Consider the following 19,203-nt stretch of genomic DNA (forward strand, 5'->3'; position numbering starts at 1 on the left):
CATGTTTGAAGACAATGCTGGAGACAGTTTGATCCAAAAGTGGGAAAGTTGTTTTGCTTTTTTTTAAAGAATTCAATGGATCTCATTAATATGCATACTATTCTGAAATAAATTAATTCTTAGTTCCAAGTATAGGATTTCCTCTGGTACTGTTCAACATGTTTGCACAGTAGTTCTGAATCAGGACAACATCTATCATTTTCTTCCATAGGTTGTACTAGTATTTGTGTGCACCTCTGTGTGCGTGTCTGTATTTGGAGGAATGTGTAAAGAACCAGGGTCTGCCTTGGAGGTCACGGAGGATGAAGTGTCACTGTGGGGGTATGTGATCTGTGCAGTACCAGAGACTGATCCCTGACCTGTTTGCTTGATCAGAAGATGCATAGCTGTAGGGACACATATGTTGCAGTGGCTGTTAATATATTTTGTCCTGAATGTATGCATTTTTTGTTTCTGAGTCAGAAATACATCTGAGAAAAGCTCTAGGAAGGTGGTATAGTGTAGAATTTATAAGACTTTGGGTGGATGAAAAATCCAATGGAGGGGAAGAGGTCCAGGTCTGAGATGGAAACTCCTAGGGGAGGGTGAAAGGTGAACTTCTGCAGGAGGCTTGTGAAGAGGAGGAAAAGCTCTCTTTTGGCAAGAGCTTCACCATACATACTTTGTTAACAAGTTGATCACAGTGAGAGAGAAAGAAGACTGTATGTCCCCAAGAAATATCAAACAAATACAGTTGATCATCTGATCATTTAATTCATGCATTGAATCAGCAACAGATTTGAATACAAATGTTAAAAGAAATTTTGTAGGCAAATGTTCAGTAAATGGCTTTAAAATAAATTTGCCTTTCAGTAATGAAATACAAAGATATTGTTTTAAAAGAGGTAGTACTGAATATCTGTAAGACAGTCTTCAAAGTTACGTTCATCACACACAATTGCTGCCATTTAACTCATCTTTTTCAGATATTTTCAGATAGTTTTATGCATAGCTTAATAAATGTCGATACTGAATGAGTTTTTACTCACTTTAAAAAAATAAACTTTATTTAAGCATTTATATGTAAAAACAAGTCAAGGTGAGATCAAAGGTAAGACAGAAGGAGTGTCTTACCTCTGAATGTTCAGTGGTTATTGGAGAGGATAAAACATTGACAGTCTTTTATGAGAAAGAAAAGAAATGCCAGTCATCGTGAACCTCAAACTTAGCGTAGTTATAATTTAACTTTGGTTTACTTTTCACTCCTATCCTCAAAGCTTATCCTCCACCCTGTGTCGCGTTTAACTACTTCCTTTTGGATTGTGTGCAATCTTTTCATATAGGGTGGTCAAACTGTAATGCCTGTATTCATCTGTCTTGAGCTGAGGTACTTGTCTCAGGCTTCTGACCATAGGGAATGAACAAAGTTTGGGTTGTGCATGATCAGCAGCTCTCCACTATAGCAGGGTGGAGACCACAGGAGGAAATCAAACATGCATTGATGATCAAAACAAGAGATTTGATTTATTGTCTTGCTCCAGGCTGCAGTGATCTATCTCAAGACTTCCTGGCAGATACCCCAGACAGCCCTCATTGCAGGTTTTTTTGCATGCCTTATTGTCCCTTTTCCTATTTCTCTGCCTTCCCCATCTTTGCCCACTACTAATTAAATTTTCATTGGTCTCAGATTTGCTACATGTGTACCTGAGTTTGGTATTTCAGCTATGCTTACAGGGGCATTGCTGACCTTTGAAGGTTATGCTCCCCAGAAGGTCTCCAATTCTCCCCTACAATTAACTGTCTTATTAGGCCATTTCTCATATAACTCACTTTTCATTTTTCATGGTGTTATCTGTAATTCTTATCAGAATGTTGTATTGTTTCCTGTCATATCCACCAATTTTGTCATATAATGGTCTGTAGTTTCTCACATCCCATTCATTTAGCTTAACTTTACATGAGGGTTTAGTCCTCTGGCTGTACCACGTTGTTCAAGATGTCACTTCTAGTCCTATTTCTTGTTCAATGCTTCTACAAAACATGCTTTCTACATTTTTAATTGTCCTAATGCTTTTTCTGTCTTTGCTAGTTTTTAAGAATTGTGAACATAAATGGACCTATCGAAGTGGTCTTCACAGATGCATTTGTAATCCCTCTTCCAGTTGTTAAAGTCATATATTCCTCACATGGTTTCAGCCATCTAAAATATAGTTTCCCAGGCTAAGCTAGACTTAGAAACAAAGAATCATAGAATGTTTTGGGTTGGAAGGGACCTATAAAGGGTATCTAGTCCAACCCCACTGCAATGAGCAGGGACATCTTCAACTAGATGAGGTTGCTCAGAGCCCTGTCCAGCCTGGCCTTGAATGTTTCCAGGGATGGGGCATCTACCACCACTCTGGGGAACCTCTTCGAGTGTTTCACCACCCTCATCATGAAAAATTTCTTCCTTATAGCTAGTCTGAATCTACCTTCTTTTAGTTTAAAACCATTACTCCTTGTCCTATCACTACAGACCCTACTTCTAGGGTCCTTCTTTGTCAAAAAGGAAACAAAGAATTTCCTGAAAATCATAGCTAGGTTAGGTGGAATAAATCTCCATGTAAAGCAATCCATCTCCCTACTCTGTTTTTTGAGAGAACCTGAAGGACTGATTTCTCTGGTGCAGTAATCTTCTGAAAAAAAGGCAGGGGACAATAATGAGTACTTAGTGGATGGGGGTCTGGGTTCCTATGGAGAGATTATAAGAACTGGGGAACAAAACTGCATAGTTTATTTTTCCCTCCTTTGTTTTAAAGAACTAAAGATAACTATTGAGGGCATAATTCTGAAATATTTACTCACAGTGAGTGGTACTTTTTCACTCAGGTATTCCCTTGTGGTCAACACTCACAATCAGTGAAATTACCTCACAGCTGTAGGTGAATGAAAGACTCTCTGAATCCCCAAGTAGGATTTTGAGGGGTTGAGCTTCATGTATTGAGGATAAGATTTTTACAGTCTGTCTACATATGGAATCTTTTTCAAGTACTTCAACACTTTGTATTTGTAAATTATGCACAAAATACTTCTAAAATCTTTACATATGCAATATTTACATTATAAATTCCTTCTCAGTTTTTACAAAAATGATTGTATGAAAACTTTGAAAGGATAAAAGATGTCTTCTAGCCAACAAGGTAGAAAAGAGTGAGTTGTTGCACATCTGCAAAAGAGGATATCAGAACTAAATTGTGTTACAACAAATGTATTTTCATTCATCGATAGAAATCTGACATATATAGCAGTATACAGCTGATATAACATATGGGACAGCTCTGCCTAGTATCTTTCTAAAATCTCTCAAGGAAAAATACATCAGCAGAACTGAAAATATCTGTGCTATTTTATATGAGAGGAGTTTTCCCCTTAAACCTGATAAGCATGACTTGAAAAAAGATGCTAATATAAAAAAGTCTTGAAAGTTCATCCACTATAGCTTGTCCTTCTGAGACATCAGTGGTAGCTTTCTGTGTCTGAATAATGCCTAGAGGCACTGTGACCCTTCTGTTAGATTTTCATCTCCCATCCATTGAGAGGCATTGCCTCTCAATGGATTACCCCATGTAGGTAGGCACAGATGTGTGACTCTGCTTCCAGCTACTGTCACCTCATAGAGTTCCTTTAGATACCACAATTTTTGTCTCTCTTAATTGAGCAGCCATTGTCATATCTCAGGTGGAGTTAATTTACCTTACTTTAGGTTCAATTTTCTTCTTTCTGCCTTCTCTTGTTTTAGGAGGCAGTGACTTCAAAGGTAGTGACTCACCACACAGAAGTTCTCCACTGAGTCTTTTGTAGATTGAACATAGTTGCTTTCTGATCAGTTCCTAAAAACTCCTGCTTTTTTTGGAGCCAGCATTTAGTTCAGTTTATATCTATTGACACTAACAGTGCTACTATCCACTTATTACTGTTGGACATAGTAAGACATATCATGTAATTACCTGTTTTACATAGCTCCTACTCAATTCCCTTATTGTGTCCTTGAAACAGTCTAAATAAATCTATGCCAATAATTAAATTTTCACCATTTCACTTATTCTCCCTTTCGATAAACATCTTAACAAAGAATCTTGATACTCATCTTGCCACTTAGTATACCTCATCAATCACTATATTCTGTGCTTTGCCATGAAAATGATTTAAACATTTTGTTTCCTGTCATAACCAATCTTCAAAATAAGGCACATTTTCTCCCCCATCCAAAAACAGGACAACATACTTAAAAAGTTAGTCTGGGATGCTCTGGTGAAAAGCTTGTTAGAATCCAAATAAACAGTATCAATCCATTTCTTCTTGATTATCCCTACACAGTTGAAGGATGTGACTGTAACTCAGAAATCTTGCAGTTAAATATGGTAACCTGTAACAGGCTTGAAACACAAAGTTTGCTTCAGTGGCTATATTCACTCAGTGATGACAAAAGGTAAAATACAAATAATTTTATAGAGCAGTTTGTGGTGGGTTTTTCTGATGGACAAATATATTGGAAAGATCTAATTAATTCACCTGAGCTTGGCATAATGACTATGTATTCTAAAATCAAGCTTGTTTTATATTACAAAAATATAGCTATCTACAGCCCCTTCTTGAAAACCTAGTGTAGTTAGGACAATACTCAAATGTTGGTTTTTAGCATTAGAAAATGAAAAAAACATTATTAGGACAAATATTACAGATTAATTATTTTTCTACACGTTGGCTTCAAATCTGCTGGACTCATCATAGTTGTTGGAGGGAATTTCATGTGTTTTCTCTTCTTCTGGAACCTGCCATGAAAATCAGGGAAAAGTTCAGTTGATGAGATATAGATATCCTTTTGCCATAAAAGGAGACTAAAGTGCACTGAGAAAGTCATTCTGTTTGTATATATTATGTGTCTATTTATTGACATTGGCTGAGCCTGTCAGGAACCACCAGTTCTGAATTCTGAGGGAGGAATTCAGGGTTTTCTTAACAGAAGAATTCCTTAACACTGGTGTTAGCTACGAGAGTGCAAAATTAATATCTGGGATTTTCAAAGGGTTCTGAAGAAACAAGGTGACCATCTGTAATGAAATGCAAATGATGTTGTATGCCAAATATCAATGTCCCTTCTCATCACCTGATAAAGATCACTTAGAATAGAATATTTCTGAGCAGTTCTACTGATACTACAGGACCTTCAGTTGAGCAGGGTTGTATTGTTATCACTGGTCAACACAGCCTGTGAATTCTTCAGCCACACTTTAAAACTTTCCTTTTCCTGACATTTTTTATCATTTACATATGACAGCTTATTTCAGGTCTTGCTGAAAACTGGTGCTTTGACTTTCCTGAGGTCAAACAGTGAATGACTTGCAGAGCTGTCATTAAAACTTGCTTTTTCTGATTGTCATTGCTACAGCTGATCTTTTGGCTCAAAACTTCTCCTTAGACTGCAAACTTTCTCTCACCACAAGCCAAATTGTGTGGTCCATACTGGAGTTTAATTCAATAAAAAACTAATATAATCCCCTTTTGGGTTCACAACATTTTATTTACAGGGAACGTATATAATGTATTTCTTCTTGTCTTGCCTTTTTGAGTTTGTCCTGGCATACAGGATAAAATTCAGATTGCCTAAATTAAGAATCTGTCATCAGTCTTTAATGAAGGGAGATGCAGAAAGCCTACAAACAGTACAGGGAGCTGCTTAAGTTAGCCAAGAGGAAAGGTATGTCAGAGTTTCTGCTTTGCACTTGATTTTAGGCATCCAACTCAGAGATATATGTGGGACTCAGCTGATCAAATCTAGGTCTTTATGGTATAGAGCTCTACATTTGAGGTAGACAATGAAAGGTCTTTCATTATCAGTGGGGAATATAGAGACTTTAAAGGTTTTAATTCATGTAATCTAACATAGATCGGGAAGGATTCAAATGCACTGCAATTTAGAATTCATTGAGTGTAAAGGCAGCCTTGCAGGGCTATTTCAGATGCACTTGTTTCTCAGCCCCATTGTTTGTGTCCTCATGCATAAAACAATAGTGCCAGGAGACCCATCTTCTTCTGATAACCTCAGTGCTCAGATGATTCAACCAGGAAGCAGACAGGCTTCTGCTCAGCCTAAGGGAAACTCACCCTACAAATACTGACGAAGTGTTCTAAATTTCATTCAGTATGAAATTCTAGATGACACTAGAAAAGTAGCACCATTTAGCCAGAAATGCAAATATCATGTGTCTAAACTACAAGAAGGAAGAGGACACCTGACACAGCGAGCACTTAAGAGACAGATGAAGAGCTCCACTGAGGTCTCAATTTGTTGGTTCTATTTCTGCTTTTTGTTCAAGGTTAGTCCAATGTAAATGGCCTGACTAGCTAGCAAGTCCAAAAAAGATCCTGAAGGTGGCCTTGATAAATTCACATTCTGAGGCAGAGCAACATTTTTGAAAGCTGACTCGTGTGCAAACCACAAATCCAAAGAGAGCAGGACTGAAGTGTGCTGTACATCCTCCAACATAATGAAAATAAAGGGAGGTTGTATCTTACCTCCCAATAAACAGAGTCATCAAAACAGTTCTGTTCAGATGGTTGTCCCAAGAAGGGCAGCTTTAGAATACCACCTGCAGGAAAAACAGCATCAGAGGTTAAAAAATGGACAAAATGCCCCCAAAAATGTTCCTCAGATGTGCCCTGGGGAGTCATCTAAGTTTTCTGACTCATTTCCTAGTCTACAGAAATGCCTAACCATTTTGGGACATCAGGCCACTCATTATGAGAGGTGATGCAGGTTTCTTCATGTCGACATGAATAAAAGCTTGTTTTTAATTGCTCAAACCTTTCCCAGATTTCAGACTGGAATTCTATATTTCAAACTGAATTTTTGTTTGGAAAGTATCCACAATCACATGGAAACGTGAATATGAATAAATGAATATGTCTGAATCTCAAACTAGTTTCTGTTCAGAATTTTAAGTGTCTGAATCTAGAGAAGATTTCTATCCAGAGCAACATCTTACTATTCTTATATATACAACCCGATATCTTTGAAGCATGTATTCAGTAAGATAGCTAGGCTTCATTTGAAGACAAAATCCTTGGAAAACTGCTTTTCCATATTTAAGTTTCTGCCAGTGTGCCATCATGAATTATTTCTATTTTTCTATTTTGTATTATTCACATGAAATTGTTGATACGTTCAAGTTCTCCATGGGCAAACCTCTAAATTCACATATATTTCAGCTGCTATATGCATCATACTGACCTGTCAATGCTCCGCCCGCCAGTGCAATTCCAATTGTACTGCCCAGGGCAGCAGCCTGCATGCCAGGAGTCAACTGGACACCTTGCCTGAAAAGGGCAGAACAACAAACCATTGACAATAAAAAAATTGTTACACTTTGAGGCTGATAATTGGTCTTACAACATTGTACTTGCTGTCTGCTGGACAAGATGGCTCATATAAAATATCCTGCTGTGTACAAAACAGAAATCATGATTTTATTTTGGTTTTGGTTTAGACTACAGATGAAAACAAATTCTTTGAAAAGGTTATTAGCATCTTGTAAGCCATTAAAGAATGCTCTCCTTTGTCAAAAAAAGACCAGCATTTCATCTTCTTGGAGTCTTTTAAGATAGTGGAAATAGCCCATTTTGCCAATTTTCTTGGAAATCTTACAGTTACCAGCAGTGTAATTGTAGAATCATAATAAAGATTCTTCTACATTTGAATCGTTCTTTATGCTGTTTTTTATGATGTTTTAAATTTATTTATTTTTACTTGAGCTTTTAATTTGGAACAAGCTTGGCATATAAACAGTATGTTACAGGCAGGATATCAAGAAGAATCCTATTTAAACCAGAGCACGATGTCTGACATCAAATCAAAGATGCATTTTCTGAAAAAAAATCATAATTAGACCCAAGGAAGGTGGGAAATTAGGATAGACCTTCAAAAATCAATAAACTCCTTTCTCTCTTCTCTCTATAACTCACCTAACTTCCTCTTTTATTGCAGTTACTACGATGCCAGCGATACCTCCCAGTATTCCAGGTAAACCATGTAAATTATGAACTCCACAAGTGTCTTGAATGTTCAGCTTGGATGCCAACAAAGGCTGAAATGAGGTGAAACATGAAGTTTATAGTGAGTTTATAGTCTTCCATTATCTCTAGAATGACATGCAAAAGAAAGTAGTGCCGAAGTACAAGAAACAATTTAGCTTATCTCATGTATGCAAAGTTTAGCTATAAACCTGCTGTCTTTCCCTTCACTGTGAAACTGTTTATACGCAGAGAAAACCAAGTATGTACATATAATGGTACAAACATCCACACTACCATCATAAATATAATGCTACAAAACACATGACAGTCCACTGATACTCCTAATCTTTTCAGCCACTGCAGCAAAGGTTGAAAGAAGTGGCTAAGTAACACATACACGCCTGTTCTCAGTCTGTTCATCAGGTATTTTCTTCCAGAATGTTTCTCCATCAGGACATGCCAGTTTAAACAGTTTTAGTCAGAATATTTTGTTTCTACATTTTGCACATGGAACACTTCTATTTTATACTTCAAAAGTATTTTTTGATTACAGATCTATTTAGAAATTTTAGAAGTCTGAAAATGTAATTAGTCCTATTTCACTAAAACATGGGCTTGGAGCAAAATGCTGGCAGCTCCTTGAACAGATATCCCAACTTTAATGAACTCTTCGTGATCCTCTGTTTTTAGCTAGGTGATGGCCTGAAGTTAGCTCATAAGCATATATTTAAATCACACTGATTTAAAAATAACTGTTATCTAGAGCTTACTCTCTATACTGTATCAGCCAGTTTCTAAACTCCCTTTCTAGCAAAACAAGGGAGCTCCAGTAAAGGCAATGAAGCAATAAGTAAATGAGAGCAGAGGTGGGTCCTCAATACTTACAGTCAGGAAGTGGAACCCAAGGACAGAGATGATTCCAGCAATGCTTCCAATGCACATGGCAGCAAAAGGGTAGATTGACAGGTCAGCACAGGTACCCACTGCTACTCCTCCTGCCAGGGTGGCATTTTGAATGAGAACCTGCAAAGAGTATATGGAGGTGGAGATGATATATGTGGAAGAGAGGGTTGTTTTAGGGCTGAGTGACTTTGGAGGCTTTTTTGCATACAGAAGTTTTCCTTTTCTTCAGGTGGGATTTTTCCAATGAAGAATGAACAGGAATTTAAAACAGGGTTCCCTGTTACATGTTCAGGGTGTTGGTTCAAAGCTGCTCTAAGCCAGTTTCACTGGGGCTGGTTTAATGAAGTGCAACTTTTGCAAAGTCACTAAAACTCATCTGACCTCTCGAAAAGCCAGGCTGAGCCAGCGAGAGCTGCCTCCTACAACAGCAGCAAATTCTGCAAGCTGATTGAACTGTGCCTGCTCAGGCTGGGCCTAGGTAAACACTGCAACGGCTGCAAAGGAGTGGGTGAAAACATAGGGCTGGATTTTAAGGCAAGGAGATGAAAGGTTGGCAGCCTGGCAGCCCCAACCTGGTTTGACTTTGCCTGTTGTGCAGCTGCACTGTGAGATTGCCAGGGAAAAGGTCATTGCCTTGAGAGGCCTATTTTGGCTGTTGCAATATGGTAACTCGCATAGGATCTTCTTTGGAATAAGACCTAAAAGTACACCTTAACATTGGACTAATGTCTCTATGGTCCAGCAGGTTCTGTGGACAAGAGAGAACAAGGGAGCAGGACCATCACTATATTGTTTAAGAGCTTTTCACTCTCCGGATGCAGTGACCCACTGAGGAATCACCACACACCTAAATCAAGGTGTGTTGCCTCAGGGCCCAATCTTACATTATAGCTTTTAGAAGTAGGATAGCTCTAATTTTGCCCACAGTATGAGCAAAGGCTCCAGATAGCTCACGGACATTGGGAATCTGCCTAATCATCCTTATTATAGAGGTTTAACAGGGGTTGCCATGTGATTCTTACCATACTGAATTTGCCTCTTTGATCCACCAGGCTGGAGAGGGCAAATGTTACGACAGTACATGCAGCCAAGGAATAGTAAGTGTTGGCAATTGCTTTAATCTGGTAAATTTGTTCAGGTGCAATGGCAGAGTTAAAACTGGGCCAAAAAAGCCAAAGGAACAGGGTACCTGGATGAATATAAGTCAAAACAAAACAAAGACTATTCAGTCACAGAGGGTATTTCAATGTGAAAGATCCAAACCAACAGAACTAGCTACAAGGAATGAGGAAGATGATCGATAAGAAACATGAAATAGCCAAAACGCTGGAAGAAATAATAGATTACGCAGAAATTTTTGACACTGGCAGCTGGGATTTTGACACATGGTCTCTGTCAAATATTACTGGAAAACTTTAACACGTTGTGACCCCTTGTCATGCCCCACTCACTGCCAGAGCTCACCACCACTGTGAAAACCATACCAGAATAGGTTGCATTAGCAAGACAGTTCACATGCAAATCCTTTATTATCTATTGATATAACTGATAGTTTTAGCTGGTAAATTGATCTATGAATAGATCTCACAGACAGATAATTGTATGGTTTCTAACATTCATTAGCAGGACAGGCACAGGCACTTTTAATTGTGGCCAATTTCTATGGAAATGCTGCTTATAACAGAAGATTTAACAAAAAGGGAGTCAACACTAATGCACAGTGAAAAGGCAACTTAATTTGATCTTTCCTGTTTTTAACCAAGGAAAAACTGTAAAAATATGTGTATCACTGAAAACATTGTGCATGCATCAGACAAAAAATATGCCTTTAGGAGTGTACTTAAGAAAATGGATGCAGCATAATAATAGGCAATCATTAAAACATACGGATGAAAGAGGGATGAACAGCTGATCACCACTCACTATTAGTTCACTTACCAATCATGGCAAATATGTCTGAATGATAGGTAGATTCATCATTTTCATGCTTGTTTTTCAAACCAGGACAATACAAGACTAGGGTTACGGCCAAACCAAAATAAGCTCCAAAAGCATGGATAGTCATTGAGGCTCCAACATCGGTGGCCTGTAATAGAGACCCAAAATAATGCCACAGATTTTATACAGCATAAAGACGAGGATTTGGTGAAGGAGAAGTCTAGATGACTTTAATGGTTTATTTTCTATGGTAGAAACTAGAACCTAGAATATGTAAACTGGAAGTATTACAAAGCGAAAGCATTTGTTATAAACAGAAAACAATTATTGCTAAATAGTTGTACCTGAAATATTTCTGTAACTAGATGTTCATTGCATGCAAAGATTGTGATCTCCAGAATTGTCAAGATCAGCATCTGAACAGGACTTGTTTTCCCCAGGACTGCTCCAAACGAAATCAAAGCAGTTGCTGTACTGAAGTCTGCATTTATCATGCTGAAGTTAAGAAAATGAATAAAAACAAAACAAAGCAAAAGAAAAACACAGGAAAAAAGAAAATCAATTTAAAGAGACCTGAAATAAGGCTGTAATAACAAACCTGTCATATCATTAAAATGATACAGCTTTAACTCTTCAGATATAAAATTAACAAGATCGTCTTTGCAGATGAAAATTAAATCAAACCTTTCCAGATGGGTTTTGTAGCAATCTTACCAGCTACTGAGGAAAAAGTGTGGGAAGGTTACCTCCTGCTTATATCATACATGTGCTTAGCTGGTTGAAATTATAGTGAAAAGTCAGATGAGATGTGTACTGTGGATGTGCAGGGGTATTTCCAGCTCTGACTCTCACTTGAACTCCGAAGATGACAGGGAGCTCTTAGCTTTGGTCAGATGGTTTATCTCAGTTCAAAAGCCTTGCATGCCTATCTATCACTGTGCATCATGTTTTCACTAGCTGTCAGGAACGATCAGTGTTAACAAGTTATGGAGAATGGCAAAGATAAATAAAAACACAAATTGGTCAAAAACTTGCAGCACAGAGGGGCAATTACTTACGGGTCCTTTTACAAATGCCTGTCTGTAAGCATTAAGGAGCTACTTATATTATTTCTGCTTGTCCCTCAGTAATGTTTGGATGCTGTTCTTTTCAAAATTGTCTACAAGTTGTCTCAGAAAAGAGAACTGCAGATGTGGAAAACACTCTGAGACCTTGGTAGAAGCAGGACAGATGAAAGAGAGGGGGATTAAAAGTATCTAGAGACATTGCTCATGTGGTCTCTTATTCTATTATTGGGGTCCAAAACTTACTGTAGTATGGTGCTCATGCAAATCATTCCTTGAGAAGTGGGAGAAAACCTCATGAGTGGATAGACATACTATTCCAGCCTTTTTTCTGTGATCCCATGTGTCATGGAAGGACAGATCCTTTCAAGCCTGTTGGATGCAGGAGATGCTGTGCTACTGCTGGAAATCTTCCAGCTTCCACAGCTCCACAGATTCAAAGCAGTCTCTCCACATGACCTATGGCCCACATGTAACCACCTCAAATTTCATCCCACCCTTTGGTTCCTTTGGTCCGGTGCACCTTTAGAGCCAAAGGGCAAATGAATGTTGAGAGGTGGACAGTAAGGCTCAATCAAATTGCAGTGAACTTAGATGTCTGATTCCACAGGTGGTGTAGTTTATGGCTTCTCCTGATATCTTAAGGGATAGAAATGTCAATTTTGGTAGATTCACATGTACCTTTTGATATCAACATGAATTTTCCCTCCTTTCATGTGCCAAAATCCTTGCATCAGGGTTCCCCACTGGAGACCGAAGGCAGCAATGAGCATGTTGATACCAACACTGCTGAATCCATATTTCTTCAGAAAGGTCATCAGGAAACCAAATCCAACAAATATCATCACATGGACATCCTGAAAGACTGAATGGAAAACATATCTGTGTAGTGATTATGAAGGAAGGAAGCTAGGGACAAATGAGGATTTAACAGAAAAGAGTTCCAAACTCATCTCATCAGTGTGATCCATCTTTCCCCACTTCATGACTAGTCTACTAGTTGAAGATTGAGTGTCTGGAAAATGCAAGACCCAATTATTGATTTTATCCCTTGGTATATCACTATGGAAAGAACACTGGATCTCTACACTAGCAAATTTAATGTGCCTGGAACTGTTCTCTGCATGTGAAGCTACCTGGAATATCACAGTTTCATGTTCTTACAGAAAAGTTCTCTTCCCCCTCAAATAAAGGTTGTCACATCCAGCATGTTCTGGCTAACTCCAAAATTGTACATGGGATTTGTTTGGTAGAGTGCTAGTTGACCCACTGCAAAGGTATGCTTGTGATCCCTAAAAATTACTGTACAAGAGATTGATTTCCTTACCCGGGTAAAAGAAAAAGGCAGTTAAGGTTATGTCTAAACTAGGAAATTAATATTGCTAATCAGCATATACTTAGCCCTCCTTCAAATATGATTTCTTTTTTTCCAGTATGAATTTTGCTAAAATATGGCTAAGTTTTTTTCTTCTTCTTTTAAAGTTTATTTTTAAATTTCCTTTTCTAGGCATTTTAATAGAAACTGAACTTGTCACCACAACATGGATATTTTATATTTTAAAATATTTTGTCACTCTGAAGTGTTTTATGTGATTTAATGGACTCCGCACTAAACAGGTTTGAGTTCTGTAATTAAAGCTTTTTCTCTGATTTTATTGTTAGTAAGAACCTCACTACAGAGAAACTATTTCTTTTCATTTCTATTTCATTGCGTCTTACATGTGAATATGTGGGAAAAATGAGACATTGACCTGGTTAGTATAATATTTGGCTTGAAGTTACGTTTCTCAGTTACATACTTTCAGCATTCCTATAGTTTTGCTATATGCATTGCCATGTTTAGCCAAAAGAGGGCCCAAAAGTATAATGTTACTGGAGATTCCTAATAAACTCTATTATATTTGCACTGTCGTATTCCAGCCCTGACCTAGCACTGAAATGCATACATGCATGTAGTAAGATCCTTTACATTGGGCTACAAGCATCTAAGGAACAGCATAGAAATGCAGGTGGTTTGCAGACATCCCCAACCCTTTTGTTTCCTCTTTAGGCTGGACATTTTCTCGGTTATTTCCTGACTTCGGTAATAGCCAGTGATGGGATTTTTGAGGCCCTTGCAGTCCTTTGGAAGCTTCCCGTTTTCCTCTGTGTTACTCAATAACCAGAACTACTGTCTAAACTCTTGTGTTGTGCTTACTACTTATTTTAAACGATACACAATCAACTTAACTTCCCCATTTGGGCTTCTGCTTTTGATATACTTGCCTATTTTGTATTGCAATGCTGTGTGAAAATAACTGTCTTGCTTAGAGCTCAACATATTCCCTTGCTTCAGAGGACCTGGCAAGAGATGAAAAACGTATGGCTGGGGACAATACAAACCATGCTAATACAACCTTCCTGATCCTACCAGCAGCAAAGTCTTTAGTGTCTTAGTGAATGCAGAACCCAAAACACAGCTTAATTTGCCCATATTCCTGTGTCAGAGGGAGTCAGCAGGGGGTATTTATGAAAAGGATATTAAAGTACAAGATCATTTGATGGGTACGTCTGCCTGTGCACCCTCCCAGCTTGCAGCAACCTGTGCCACAGGAACGAAGAGCTGGGGCTTTGTGCCTGGCTTGACTGTGGTGGTGGACTGCACATCTAGAACAACTCTCCTTCAAATGTCTTGGAAAACAAATAGCGGTGGTTAGTGCTAGTAGGACTGAGAGTGGGTAGCCTTCCTAGCGTTCCTCTAACACCACCCTGATGATCTCAGGTACAGATGATCACCCATCTTCTTTTTTAAACAGGACAAAAATATGTTGGCAGGTCACATGAGAAAGCTCTTCTCAAATAAGGGAAGGAGTAACCCAAGATCTCTTTCCCTCTTTTTTGAGGATAAGTGGGAACTGGATGCTGAACAAGTCTTTTTCTCCCCTTTTTAAAATAATTTTCTACAAGTGACCATTCACCCAGTAACCTGTGGGATCAGCACCTTTGCATTTGAGAAGTGGCCCAGATTAGATTATTTGTCTGACTCTTGTAAAACTATTTTATTAAAAGCTTGTTAATGTTACCAAAAAAATACAGAACTAGAGGAAAAATCCATAAAAGCTGCACAGGAACATCTACAAAAGTAGCCTTTTGTTTGACTTTAGCAGAAGAAAATGGAACTGTATTTAATAAATACTTGGCATGACAAGTCAAAATGATATATGACTTCAACAGTTTTCAGTTTATATCACAGTTGAGTTTAATGGACAAAATGAGGGGTACATTTGAAAATTATCTACTTCTGCTCTTTTTATTATTTGATCAGCCTATGCCATGGACTTTCCAACAAAGTTTTAGTTTTGCCCGTTCAGGGTAGTCAGCTTAATTCTGAGTTTAATTCTCAGTGCCTATCAATAGGGCTTCTGCATACTCAGATCTCTTTTGAAAGGTGCTTTTAAAATTCTTACCCCAGCCCTGAAGATCAGAAGCAATTCTGTTTGAAACAAGCAGCTGGTTGACACGTAATCCTGGGTCCTAACTCCTGAGGGCTAGCCAGGATTCATATAAATGGTTTAAAGCTGTCTGGACTTATTTACACAAAAGATTAAAAGTCCTGGTTAAAACTAGGTTAATTCATGGATGTTGAGGACAAATTTCAACTACTCTAGCCTATACTTTGTGCTTTAACTACCTCTTACACATCCTTTTAAAGAAGAGTAGGTCTGGAATGATTTCAAACGATGGAGAAAACAGCATGATTTGAAATAAACTGTTTCAGTAACTAGTTGTGTTTAACAAGACATAGTACTTCTATTCTGTGAGACAGGAGAATAAAGATTGGGAAAAACGGTCCAGCAGATCCTGAACAAGACCACTGCACATGATTCTGCAAGGCTGCCCAAGACCAACATATTAGTTCCACTGCAAGGTCTCCACATGGTGGTCAGTCTCAATGCGAAGATACTTGTGGCATCTAGGTTTATACTGAAACTGTGATTTTGTTCTGCCTAAAGGAGTAAAATGTAGAACCCTGAACAAGAGGGGCGCAAAAGTTTTCCTAAGCCATGAGTCATGGTTCAATTGCAGGGCATTACATACATGATACCAGCACTAAAGAAATCCTCTAGAGTGTTTGCAAAATCATCACATGCCCTTGTCCTCCCATTTTAGTGTCACGGCACACCTGAAGTTGTCCATCCAATTCACCATGACTGTACTTGCATCCACCAGAAATAGATATAAAGCAAAGCTATGCTTTGGGAATGATCTTAGCTCAGCCCCCCGCCTACCTGAGTGTAAAACTATGATGATCCTCAATTATTGTTTTCATCTTTCTTCAGTCCAAATATACAACAGCTTGGATTCATGGTGCTGAGGTATTTAAGGCATATAAAAGCAGCCCCTGCACTGCAGTTCTGAGAATATAAATTGGCCCCTGGATGAAACAACTAAATATATGAGGTACAGATGGGTTAACATCCCTGGGGACAGCCTGGGAAGCAGTTTGAATCCATCATTTTGTGAAATCAGAGGAAGTTCTGGCTCGGGATATGTCCTAATACATCAATACAGCCATAGCATTAACTTTCTACTGGGTCCTCAGGCAAACCGTGCTCTTGTGTGCACTTTGTAGACAGGGAAGTTTGAGAGGAAGGGGGCTTAAAAGTGAAAACACAGGTATTAGAAAATACTGCTTTTGTTCCACTTCTTTATTCTGAATGAGATTCATCAGCTTTTAGGTCAGCATCTAAAAGTCCAACAGTACACCTACAGTGTTTTCTCAGTTTATGTCTCTACTGAACAGCCTGGCCAAAAGGCAAATGGCACAGGTTGGCTCACATCTGTACATGCTCTTCTCTCCCAAAACACTGTTCCCACCTGTACTATTTATTGAGAGTAGTCCCTTATCTATGCTATGCCTAAAGCCATACCTAGCAGGAGGTCAAGGTGCTGGTCTGCATGAGCCAAAACTATGGCAGAAACTTGCTAGCAGTTCAATAGTGTGGAACGCTGAGGGACAGTGTGCAGGTATAACATAGTCATACACTGCCTGTGCAGGAACGCATGGAAGACAGCAGGCAGTTTCTCTCACATACTTTAGACACTGGTAGTAGGGAAGAAATAACTATAGATGATCCCTAGCTGGATAGATTGTATTTAAGGACCTATATTGTAGTGTTAGCATCTGGTGAGAAGAATCCTTTTCTCTGTGATGCTGATAAGGCCCCTGCCCTCTCTCTGATGCCTTTTTAAGATGGAGGTATTAAATTAAAAAACAGGGGTCCACACAAGGGCTGGGAGAGGGTTTTCTTAAGTGTGAGAACAGCCTATCCCGGGAGCTCTCCAGGGAACACAAGCACAAGCACAGGCAATCTCCATCCAGAAGACTCGAAATTTACCAAGTGGACCACAGTACTCTAAGGGGGTCACTGAATACTATTAAATTACTGTCATAAGCATGAGGATCCCATGCACCTTTCCTCCAAGAAAATGCAAGTCAGTTTAGCACCAGAGCCAGCAAGTATGATATTTAGACTGGAGAAGGTAATTTTCTCTGTTCTCACCCATCTCCTAGACAGCATGCTTCTGGCTTACTGATTTATACAAAGATGCCCAAAACACTATTGTTCTGTGGCTGTATCTGTTGTTGTTGTGTTGTTTTGGGGTAGAGTCAGAGAAGAGGTAGGTAGACAGGTGTTTTAGGCAATAGCTATGTTAATAAACTAACAGTGCCAGAGTAGAATTATCTGTGCTGTCAAATCATTAGCTTGGTCTCTGGCATAGTTTTTGCCTAGGCCAACTATCACCTCCTGGGTGACAGTGGACCATGGGTCATTCCCAATATACCATCTAGATAAGGCCACCTAATATAGGAACTGGGATAGTTCAGTATCATGGATATGGCCAAGCTGTGTCTCAGAAAGAGAATGAGTGCTGGCATAACCTAAGTTACTATCTATCAGGGATACTGCTGCATCTCAGTGGAGTTAACCCAAATGTGAGTAATTAGCCCCTGATGTTCATCAGCTGACTTGCATCTGGAGCTGAATAATGCCATGCATTTCTCTCAGCTGGACAACGCTCTGTGTGAAAATACACAACACAACTACTAGGGAGTGAAGTGACCCCGAGGTCACGTTCCTCTGTAACAGTCACTGAAAAGCCAGTTGGAATGAGACAAAAGAGGGATACATTCAAAATTACATGGGTACTACATAAAGGCAAGGAGTTCCGTACCGTTATGATCATTGTTAGGAGGACTGCAATCAGGGCTACAAGTCATTAAGACATCAGAGACAAGAAAACAAACAACAGACCTTCAATACTGCCAGCAAGACACAGGCTGCTCCTCTGCAGACTTATTTTTCTATTTATTTACAACAGTCTGATCTTTCTGTGAGGAGGAGGAGGGTGGGAGAAGTCAGCAACTACTTCTCAGGTCAAAAGCTTTCTCCCTGAACTTCATCAAGCATTTGCAGAATAACAAATCAACAGAAACATTTGCAGGCTGAGCCATTACTGTCTACAACTGAGCCACTGCTTTGAAAGATAGGAGGGGGTTATCCACCTTGTGACAAAAACTATTGGTCTTTGTGGAGTCCAGTTTCTGCAAATATATTTTGTAATGATGATGAATATGCTGCCCAAATTCCATCCTCTCATAAGACAACCTTTTGAAACCTGGATGATAGTAATGAAACATTCTGTTCATATTCATTATTTGATACAGTAATCAGGATAGAAGGTCTGGCAAGAAGCACTGCCATCCATCTCTGGAAAATGCTAGGGTTGTTCAAAGCAATTCATATTTCTCCAAGTTTTAACCTGCTATGCAAACACTACAACTATTTTCAGAAATCTTCTCTCCCAGAACAGCTAACTTCTCAGCAGTTAGCTACTTTCAGAATTTTATATGTGCTCAGCTTGAATTTGTCTTTGAAGTCTGCTGCTTTCACACCTCAGAAAAAGTTTGTTTGCCCCAAAGCATGCCTTTCATTTCTAGCTATAGGTCTCATAAGTTATTCAGAAATCTTGCTTAGGATTAGTTTAAAGAAATTCTAACTTCTATAAATCTTAGACAGCAACACTTACATGGGTATAAAATTGTGGAGGAATCGATCTTGTCATATTCCACAAATATCCCAAACAAAACAATGATGATCACTTCCAGAAGAAGAGCCAGGATCGAGAACTTGAACCTCATGTTGGTGTCAAGGACTGAAGGCATTGCAGGAGAGCAGGAGGCTGTGAGAGCCTGATAAAGGACTCTTGCCTTCAGTGGAGCTGC

The 19,203-nt window shown here is 38.9% G+C and overlaps 1 protein-coding gene across 1 annotated transcript; it reads right to left on the reverse strand.

The window, feature by feature from the left end:
* Positions 1 to 728: 728 nt before the first annotated feature.
* RHAG (Rh associated glycoprotein) lies at positions 729 to 19,203 on the reverse strand. The gene is made up of 10 exons (XM_009467426.2): positions 19,008 to 19,203; positions 12,618 to 12,801; positions 11,217 to 11,367; positions 10,873 to 11,020; positions 9,957 to 10,123; positions 8,917 to 9,054; positions 7,981 to 8,102; positions 7,250 to 7,335; positions 6,535 to 6,608; positions 729 to 4,790 (listed from the first exon to the last, which is right to left on the reverse strand). The coding sequence occupies exons 1-10, from the start codon at positions 19,141 to 19,143 to the stop codon at positions 4,713 to 4,715; spliced, it is 1,284 nt and encodes a 427-aa protein (XP_009465701.2). The 5' UTR covers positions 19,144 to 19,203; the 3' UTR covers positions 729 to 4,712.

Source organism: Nipponia nippon, unplaced genomic scaffold (genome assembly GCF_047370975.1).
Source record: "Nipponia nippon isolate SJK-2023a ecotype South Korea unplaced genomic scaffold, ASM4737097v1 scaffold_4, whole genome shotgun sequence".
In the NCBI taxonomy this organism is placed as follows: Eukaryota; Metazoa; Chordata; class Aves; order Pelecaniformes; family Threskiornithidae; genus Nipponia; species Nipponia nippon.